General features: G+C 53.0%; 1 protein-coding gene across 2 annotated transcripts in view; it reads right to left on the reverse strand.

Moving 5' to 3' along the window:
- The window catches only part of SLC39A11 (solute carrier family 39 member 11), a 100526-nt gene that overhangs the window by 37407 nt on the left and 52577 nt on the right, over positions 1-10542 (reverse strand). For both annotated transcript variants that reach the window (XM_026861074.1, XM_026861073.1), the window contains exon 6: positions 633-803. In XM_026861074.1, coding sequence (XP_026716875.1) covers positions 633-803 — 171 coding nt within the window. The remainder of the gene's footprint in view (positions 1-632; positions 804-10542) is intronic.

Below are 10542 nucleotides of genomic sequence, written 5' to 3' on the forward strand. Positions count from 1 at the left end.
AGAAGGAGGAGAAGGAGGAGAAGGAGGAGAAGGAGAAGAAGGAGAAGAAGGAGGAGAAGGAGAAGAGGAGAAGGAGAAGAGGAGAAGGAGAAGAGGAGAAGGAGAAGAGGAGGAGGAGAAGGAGAAGGAGGGAGGGGAGAGGAAACCAGAAAAGCAAGCATTCAAAAAGCCTGCCTTATATTACTTTCAACAGCATCAAGAATTGCAAAGCAGCCGAGTGTCCTCAGCTGTAACAAATTTTTAATTTTATTTTTTTTTATTGCATCTTTTTCTGCAGTGTCAGTGTCCCACCCCTGGCAGGACGCAGCCCTCCATCGGGGCTCCACAGTTTTCCACCTATTGGCAAAATTCATCCCTTAAATAAAAAAAAAACAAACCACAATTGCATTTACTCCCACAGAGAAGCGCCACTTTAAAATGCATCTCTTGCTTGTACAGAGACCAGAGGAGAACTTAAGTAAGACCAGAATTTGTTGTCTTAACAGTGTCATCCTTCTCAATATACTCTCAGATTTACTATTTTCACCCACGACAGGCTGGCAATAGCGAGTGGGGCTGCAGATGCTCAAGCACCGACCCTGGGAAGAGGCTGACCATGAGCCAGGATGGATGGACAGATGGACAGGACTTACCTGGGATGTTGTGGATGGTTATGGCGAGGATCATCAGCATAATCCTCCTCCAGCTGCTGCTGCCGGCCGGCGGGGCACCGTCCCTGCCCGCGGGGAACGCTGGGGGCCCGTCTGGCAGGCTGAGCCCCGCACCCTTCCTCCTCTGGTAGGGCTCCCCGTTCTCACCTTTGTCTGGGGGCACAAAAAACAGCTGGGTCAGCCGAGAGGGGGACAGACCAACAGCTGGGCATCTCCTGTCACCCCTCCCAGCAGGAAAAAGCAGAGGCCAAAGGAAAAACATTGACCAAAGCAAGGCTGAAGGGGTGTGTGTTGGCTCCCCATCCCCTTCGTTGCAGTTTAGGGTAAAGGGTTTCCCCCCACGCAGACCACAGCGCCCACAGGCCAGGGAGACCCTGAGACAGAAGTTCATCCTCTGCCCCCACCTCGTCCTGGCCCCCCAGCATCACCCCCGGGCTCACACCTGCCTGCAAAGCCCCGACCTCTCGGGGACAAGCTCTGAGGCTGGTGCCTGACAAGGATGATGAGGGCAGCAGCCACGGGGACCCACAGTGACACTGTCCCCCCATCCCAACCCCAAAGCTGGCAGGTCTGCAGTTCCCCTGCCTTCGCTGATGGAGGAAACCCCACAACGCTTCATTTGGATTCCACCCCGCTCACAGAGCGAGCGCACTGAGCTGTATTTAGCGACTATTTGTTCCGCCACCAAAAGATTTGCTGCTGCCATTTGCTGAGACATCACCAGATAACCCCAGGCTCTCCCAGACCTCTGCTCCCAGCAGGACCATTACTACTTGGCTCTATTTCAACCAGCTAGTTAAAACCACGCCACTAAAACCCAAGCCCCAGGTAGCACCATAATAAAGCCCACACAGCCCGTGACCTTCACTGTTCACCTCCAGCACGAAAAGGTGAAGGGAAGCCAAGAAACGAGGAGCACGAATTCCTCAACCTCACACAGCAACAGCTACGGCTTCGTATTAAAGATCTGACATTTAGACAACATAATTCTCTCCCCCTGGATTTATGTAATTCTCTTGCCTGTCCCTCGACCTGCCTACTCCAAGATTTTTCTCGCAGATGCAGCATAAGGAGCTGCCTGAAACTGCTTTGACGGAATGCCAACTGTTTGCCCTGCTCTTTGGAGGCAGGATGATGCCCGACTGTCACGGCGCACGGCGCACAGCGTGCGTTCTCTGCGCCAATTAAGAACCTCAGCCTAAGCGGGCTCATGCAAATTGACACAGGAGGTCGCCTTGGGAAAGCAGGGGTGTCAGCAACACTCTGCCTCTTGCCATCTGTAACACAAAAACGGACACCTGAAGGCATCCCAAAACGCTCCTCAACAACGCAGAAAATAAATTTTGGTACCGAGAAAACAGATCAAAGGCTAAAAACCCAAGTGATGGCAGCGAGACCAGGTGGCTCTTGGTGGATTCTCTCCTGCCACCTCCTGTGCCACCAGAGTGTCCCCACACGGCGTCACCAGGGCTGAAAACCACAACTCTTGTATTTTCCCCCAAAACGCCACCGCCGCGGCCGCCCGGCAAACAAAGCAAGATAAATACTGTCGTTGTCATGAGCCATACGGAGCCAGATACTTTCTGTCCCCAAATCCCAGCCCAGACAATAACACGCAGTAACATTTGATGGCAGAGCTTCACTCCAGCCTGCGGGGACAAAGATAAATATTTTTTTTACGCAATAGCAAGGACAGCCAGCTCCAGCGGAGCGGCTGGTCCAGTTCGCCACGGGAACGCTGGCACAGCAGAGCCCTGGCAACGGGGCAGCCAGGGCTGAAGCCACTTAGAGATGAAATTCCTTCTGCTGCCAGGCCACTGGATTACTTTAATTGTTTGGCCCACGTTCTGCTGCCCCCCCACAGACAGCGTTATCCTCACCTGACCCTGCCCCAGACACTGTCACTGACCCACAACCTGCACCCAGTGCCCTGCCAGCACGATGGAGCTTGGCCCCCCGAGCCCCTCCCCGTCCCCGCAGAGCCTCACACCTGCACAAAAACCAGGGGGACGGGAGGCTGCAGAGAGGTGCAGGAATCCCCCTCCAGCACCAAGGGCTTTCCAGGGAGGAGGAAAACCAGTTCATGAAACATTTAGAGAAGAGCATTGCACTGAAGTGACAAACCACCAGCGTTTCTCTTTTGAGAGAAAGCACCAAGCGCTCGATTAAAGCCCGAGCAGCCGCCACGCCGCGGCAGCCAGGGCAGCGGGGGCTCTCGGGGCAGTTTTTGCGAGGTACAAACGCGGGATGAGCGCTGAAAGCGGAGGTTTCGGTGGCTGCTGGGGAAGCTTTGCGTTTTGCAGACTTTGGTATCTGCAGGGGGAACGCAGGAAAGACGGAGAATTAGGATCAGTGAGTTGTTTTTTCTTGAATCCGGCCGAAGCAGCTGCCTGCTGACAGCGGGGCAGCAGCTCCACTGCGCTCTCACCTCTCACAGCACCAGCTAAGATCAGCGTTCTGACACCAGGCAGGCTACTCCATAGCTGGCCACTTTCTTCTATTTTTTTTTTCTTTTTTTACCTTTTTCTTTTTGCTCATCCCTCGATGTGACCTGGTCCTGTCCATCCTTAGCATTTCTGACTTTAATACTGTGATTAAAAACAAACCCACCTGCTGACTTAAGTGTGTGTCATCCAAGAAAGTACAACCCGTGGCCAGCACATCTTCCTGCAGTCTCAGATCTTCCCTCACCTCTTTCTCACCTACCCCAGCCCTACTCCAGGACCAGGCTCAGGCTGGAGCCTGCCTCCTCCTCCTCCTCCCTGTGTTGATCCAGCCTCTCCCTCCGGCCACAGCACAGCACATAACAAAACGCCGACTCCAGGATCCATCCATCACCCCACATCACTGCTCTGGCTGAGTCCTTGACCACATCACCCTCATGTTCTCTGAGATTTAAACTAAAGAAAATGAGTAAAAAACAGGGATTTACCTTATCAAGGAAGATCTGATTGTTACAGCACGGCTGATGCCCATGTGCTCCCAGGCAGGGGATGGGCAGGACCACCTCGCCCAGAGCCACGCAGCAAACCCACAGCAGAGCCACGGGTGGAAACCCCAGATGTCCCGGTTCCATGTCCCCATGGTTTAGGCAGAACGAGCCAAAAAAATCAGAACCTCCCAGCTGCTTTTCGCTTGGCACTTAACAGAACCGATAAACCAAATGTCATCAGCGTTTCCAAAAATCTAACTTTCCGGCTCTGAACAAAACAACTCTGCCTTGGCATCTGCTCCGCTTGCAAAGATGTTAATTTGTCCCCCTGCTATTACACTCCCGTCTCCCTTCTGGTTGTTTCTCATTCACCATCACCTGGGGAATCAGAGCTCTCCCTGGGCAGGGAGGGGACCAAGGGGAAAAGGGGAAAGGGGAAAGGCCGCCTCCTGCCCCAGCATGACCCGGCTGCCCAAACCGATCCCGGCAATGGCAACGCACTCGCTCATGGCAACCCCCAGTGCTTTGAGCTGTGGCTCTACTGGGCTTCTCATCACCTTATTCCAGTCGTACTTCCTCCTTATTTCCTTATTTCCCTTGTCCCCGGATTTGACGGGTTCACTGTAAAACTGCGCTGTCCCCTCGGGCTCCTGTAGCAAGACTTTTGCTGGTGTTTAAGCTTCAAAGCGAAGCCTTTCCAAGCTCCTTCTTCCAGGCTTTGATCTCAGCCCCCCCAGCTCCTCTTTGTGGGGGAGTTTTTACTGCGAAGCAGCATCCTTTGCTGAACGCCTGGCCACAAGCGCAGGGAAAAAGCCCCTGAGAGGAGCCACGAGCACCACAGAAGCACCCAGCTGCGCCTTGGAGCTGCCCATATCTGCAGAAACCAGACACCGGAGAGCATCAGACCCAAACATCCCCGCTCCCCCCACACACCCCATTCGCTCCCCCCAGCTCCACGGAGGAGCAGGACAAGGGATGCAACGGCCAGCGTTCATCCCGTGGGAAGTTTCAGCTATCCCCATTCCATTGAGAATTACCGTTTCAGCAACACTCCCTCCCCTTTATTACCAAAATCTCCCCAAATTACCAGAAAAGTCCCATTTCACAGAACTCACTACAAGAGCAAATGTCCAGACCAGCTCCATCACTTAACATGAGCCTGCCACCCGCTGAGGTATCTGTTGAGTCCCAGCACACAGCTATCACTTCTATTAGATACCTTTTTTTAAAAAAAATTATCATTTTATTTTACTTACAAGTAGTCTGCTTGCTACTACTGAAAAAAACTTCCGATGAAAATCAGGTTTTTGACAAGCATATTTGAAGGACAGAAGTGACAAAGGACAGGGCGGATGCCACGTTGCCCACGGGGGTGAGGAGTTCTGCTCCCACCGGCAACAAACGGGGGAAATCTGTGGGAAACAAACAGAATAGATGCAGCTTTTACAGGGGAAGTGCTGAGGATGGTTGGGATGGACAGTTGGAACACAAAATTTCCCCTCACGGGAATTATCGGTGCGTTAACAGAGGATAAAGGCAGCGACACCAAAACCAGAGAGACAACCCCAGCGTAATTTTCCCAGTAGCGTCACACGGAACAGTGAGACTCCAAACCACACACGGGTCAAGTGATGCGTTTTACTTCCAATTGCTGTTGGAAAAAAATTAAAAAAAAAAAATAAAAAAAAGGCTAATTACAGTGGAGCGATGATACCAGCTCACAGCATCGGACACAGCACGGGAGGGGACTTGCGCGGCTGTCACACCAAATGCAGCACCCAGAGTGCTCCCAGCTTGAAACGCCGCATCTTGAGCAGGCTAAGGGGAACAAAACAATAATTACGGCTAAACACGGACTTGGCTGAAAATCAGGAAAGCCTCAATAGCAAATTGGAGTAGTGATAAGAGCAGAACAAGGGGTGGTTTTTAAAGAATAGCTGACACAATCAAACAAGGGCTCTCGCAAGAACGTTGCCAAGACAATTATGTGGCAAATAATCATCTGTGCCACATACATTATTTTAAATCTTGTTCACAAAAAGTCCTCTCTATACTCTACTCAATTTATCATTATTGAATTTCTTAGTAAAGCCGCGGGGCAAAGATTCTGCCAAAAGTTTAATTACATATGTGCAGCCTGCTGCATTTTTCATATCCTCTGCAGCCAGCACTGGAAAAAGATAAATGGCTTTGAGTATGGCTTAAACTGCTGGTGAAATATAAAAACCAACTGGCTTCTTATCAGCATGTGAAATGGCTTTTTATTTCTGATTATTTCTTAATGAAAACTGTTTGCATTAGCCGTGAGCTCAGCTTTATTGCACTCCCAAGCAGTACACAAACAGAAGAATACGCTATTTACTCTCTGTGCTCAAAAAAATAAAAAACCCTCTGCTGCAGCACTTTAGCTCCCAAATTCAAACCAAACTCTACAGAGCTTTCTGGCTTTTCACATCTGCTTTTAGAGCCCTTCTCCTCCTCTCTAATTAGGCCTGGCTTTAGTCCTGCCTCCCTCCTCCTACAGCTCTCAAATGCTTGAAGCTAAATGTGCTCAACCAGGCTGCCAAGCCGGGGATGGGGCTACGGCAAAGCTGCCGTGTGAGGAGCTGTGCAACCCCTCTTAAGCGGCCTAAGACTGGTTTTAGTCTTGATTGAGGTGCAAATGTCCCCCTCCAGCCCAGCCCCATGGCACTGGGGAGAGAGATGGGCTGGGCAGGGAGGAAGCTGGTCCCCCCCCCAGCAGAGGCACGCTCTCCTGGGCAGCATCCCAGTGTCTCCTTCCTCCACGTTCATGGGAATCTGGAGACTCCCTTGGCTGAAGGTGCTGGAAGGAAAATCATTTACAGCTCCAAAATCCTCCTCCATCTTTCCCCTGTTGATTTCCCTCATCAAATTCTTGCAACAAGACTCTGCCTCACCGAGAAGGGATCCGGACCTGCCAGCAGCCGAGGGAGGGATCTCTGGGCTCTCACAGCAACGCGAGTCTCGTGACAGGGGCTCTGAGTTTTCCTCCTTCAGTTTAAACTTGCAAGGGATGAATTAGCACCTTCATTTATAAAAATTTGTCAGCTCCCATCTCTTAAGTGTGGGAGAAGGGAAGGAGAGACAGTGCCAAGCACGAATGCACAACAGACTTATTAAAATCTATGATTAACTGCCGCTCACCAGCGATTTGTAAAAATTGTTTGGCGTTGATGCGCATGGGAACAAGGCGAAGGAAGAAAAGCATCGATGGCCCTTATTTCAAAAGCCTCCACCCAGGAATGTCTCTGGCTCTCTCAGCTCTTTCCACAATATCCATTCTAACTGCACCCGTGGGGCAGCAGCCCCTAAGCCCAGGTAACGGCACCGCACCGGGAGGGAGCGGGAGAGCAGCCGCCGCACGCGAGGTCGGCAGCCGGCCCCGCTCCAGCAAATTCCGAACACCACACAGCACTCTCACTGTGGCCAGCACCTGCTCGCTTGCAGCTGGAAATACGTGTTAGGCGTTATAGCTGCTCTATTAAAACCAGGAGAGCTGAGCAAGCTCAGTCTGACCCTTCGTCTGGGGGTGGGGTAGGGAAGACGGAACAATTTGCTGAAGAAAATGATAACACAAGTGGCTGACGAACCTTCCCGAGGTACAGAAAAGAATTGCACGTTAAATTTTCTCCCCTAATGGCTGAGATAAATCAAAGTTACTCGGAAACTTCGAAGATTCCCAAAGGCTCGACAGTCAATCCGAGCCCCTTACAGAAACGCTCGCCCGTACCGCGAGCGCGAGGCCGTTAACATCCCTCGCTCTGCAAACCCTCTCCCCGCTCTGCTCGTCTCCATAAACCCTCGACGCTCCATTAACTTTAAGCAGATGTAACAAATGCTTCGTGGCAGTTGAGCTTCATCCCGGTGGCCCACGGGTCCCATCAGCAAAATCCACCCTGGTCTCCACCTCTTGCTGCTCTCCCGCGCTGCGAAGGGCCGCAGGCAGCCGAAGCATCTCCACCGGTCCGAGAGACCCCGGGCAGGGGGGCAGAGGGAGGGCAGGAGCATCCCTCCTCCACCTGAAGGCTACAGCAGGCAGGCAGCACCCTTCCCCAGTGACAGACCCCTGCAAGCCACCCCCATCTCCCCGGCCTCTCATTTTCCTTCTTTTTTTTTTTTTTAACCATGAGGAAGCCCCAGAAGAAAAACTGCATCAAAAATCAACAGCCACAGCCGCTGGGAAACGGAGCCAGACGCAGGCGGGCTCCCAGCAGCACCCCCCGCATCGCCCCGCGTTCCAGCACCAGCACGTTCTGCCTTCTGAGGACGCCACCGTTATCTCTCTGCAGATTTTTCTTTTTGTAAAGGCTTTTTTCCAAGGATTACTGGCAGCACGTGGGTCTGAGGCCAACAGCCCCGCTGCTCTCCCCGGCACCCAGCGCCCATCCATCCCATAGCACAACACGAGTAATCAAAGCTGCCCCTCGCACACGTGATGGGACCTCGTCCTCCTCCTCAAACTTCTCCACACCCTTGTTTTCCTCATCCTCCTTTTGCCGCTGCAGCAGGAATTTCAGGGAGCACAGAAGGGCCTCGATGCTAAAGAGCAGATGGGTGTTAGCGAGCATCTGCTCCCTGCTGCCGCGCAGGCACGCTGCTCTTATCTGACACCTTCGTAAGAGGTTTTAATTACTCTAAGTAATTAAGCACAGCACCTCTTACGGGATAACGGCTCCCCTCTTTGCAGACAGGTATGGGGAGAGGCAGTGAGTGCCGCAGGCTCTGAGCCAGGTGGGAGTCCCGGGTCGCCTTCTGCTCTGCTCAGGTCTGACAGCCCAGATCACAGAGGAGCTGGAAATAAAACTGCCAAGGGAAACGGTTTCTTTTTTAAGGAATGAGTCTCCAAAAGCAAGGGAAATCCAGCTCCTGGAAAGTCTGCACACAGAGAACAAAGCTGCTGAACAAGCAGCTCCTCACAGTTCTCCAACTACAGTCAAAGTAAGGGTGTTTTAAAAGAAAAAATAGTGTTTATTTACTGGTAGTGACAGCTCAGTCTGCTCGAGCAGGGAGCACGGGCTGCCCGGGCTCCGGGTGCCCCAGCAGAGCCCGGTGCCAGCAACCCCGTCCCCGTGCCGAGTGGGACACCCGGGACACCCGTCTGGACATTGCAGTGACTGCAACTCCAGCCCACTGCCATGATCTCACCCCTCCAGGCCCCCCGTACGTAACAAATTCATTTTCCAATGTTTCTGGCAGATAAAAGAGGTCCCTGCATCTGCTCAGGCTTTCAGCAAGGAAGATAAATAGAGTGTCATGACTCACTGTCTATTAGGCGCCTTCATTTATCCAAGCGTGCACAGGAGCTTTCATAAAAGGTTGTTTAATTCAGCATGAATGACTGCCACTTGCTCTCAGACACACTATTATTGCCAGGATCTGTCTGAAGTTCGGAGTCAGGGGGACGCCGGAGTGCACCCGCCCGCCCTGCGCCGGCACCAGCCCCGCCAGCTCCCTCCTCCACCCCACTTCAGGCAACGGGGACCCCGACACCCAAACTCAAACCTCACACCAGTAACAACCCGGCCTGGAAGGAGACCCAGCAGGCTTTCAGCACTGCCCCCCTGCTTCCTTGGGACCCAGGGCACCTCCTTCTCACAATGCTCCCAGCAATCGCTCCGGAGCATCCTCGCTGGGGCTGCACCGCTTGTTTCCCTTCCCAGCCTCCCCCCAGTTCGCAAGCACCTAGTCTGTCCCCGCTAAACCTCAATCCTAACCTCTCCCCCACCACTCCAACGATCCGTCCTCGAGTCTCACATGAAATGGCTGCTCCAGCCCTCCATGTGCCTCAGAAACCACGTAGAGGCCGATACCCGACGCCCAGACCTTTCTTGCTGCCCCATTTTATCTCCTACCACCGGTGATCCTTCAAGCTGCCATCTAATTCCTGCACCTGGGAAAGCTCCCGTTACCCCAGAGAGCTGCCAGCGTGCATCTCGGTGCTCTTTTCTACAGGAAAATGAATTGTAACGTGCTTCTCGTTCAGAGAGAAAGGTGCTGGAGAAATGCGATAAGGGGAAGGAACAGCACAGGTTGTCCAAAGTTGGCCCAGACTGGAAATCTCCACTGGATGAATTAAACCAGGACCTTATTCACAGAATCATCCGGGCTGGAAAAGCCCCTGCAGCTCCTCCAGCCCAACCATGACCCTCCCTCTGACCCCCCCCAACTCCCCCAGACCCCTCAGCGCTGGCTCAGCCCGACTCTTCAACCCCCCCAGGGATCCCGGGGACTCCCCCCTGCCCTGGGCAGCCCATTCCAACGCCCCACAGCCCCTTCTGCACAGAAATCCTTCCTCAGAGCCAGCCTGACCCTGCCCTGGGCAGCTTGAGGCCATTCCCTCGGGGCCTGGCGCTGGGGCCTTGGCTCCAGAGACTCATCCCCCCTCTCTGCCCCCTCCTGGCAGGGAGTTGCCGAGGGTGATGAGCTCTTTGGGGTGATATGTGATCTGTGGGGTATATGGGGAGTTTTAGTTGTGATTTGGGGGGATATGGGGGGTTGGGGTTCATTTAAGGTGATGTGGGGGGGATTTGGGGTGGTATGGGGGATTTGGGATGATGTGGGGATATAGAGGAGGTTTGGGGGATATAGTGGGTTTGGGGTTGATATGGGGATATGGAGGGGTTTGGGGTCATTTGAGCTTTCTGGGGGTTTTGGGGGTGATATGGGGATATAGCGGAGGTTTTGGCGGTATAGTGGGTTTGGGGGTGGTAAGTGGGAGTTTTAGGGGATGTGAAGAGTTTTGGGTGTGATTTGGGGGTTTATGGGGGGTTTGGGGGGGATATGAAGGATATGGGGGATATGGGGATGTTTTGGAGTGATTTGGGGATGTGGGGGTGTTGGGTTGATATGGGGGAAGATTTGGGGGAATATGGGAGATTTTGGGGTGATTTGCTGGGATATGTTGTGATTAGGGGGATATGGGGGTGTTTGGGGTTATAT

Source organism: Athene cunicularia, assembly GCF_003259725.1.
Source record: "Athene cunicularia isolate RWA chromosome 18 unlocalized genomic scaffold, athCun1 chr18_part1, whole genome shotgun sequence".
Taxonomy (NCBI): Eukaryota; Metazoa; Chordata; class Aves; order Strigiformes; family Strigidae; genus Athene; species Athene cunicularia.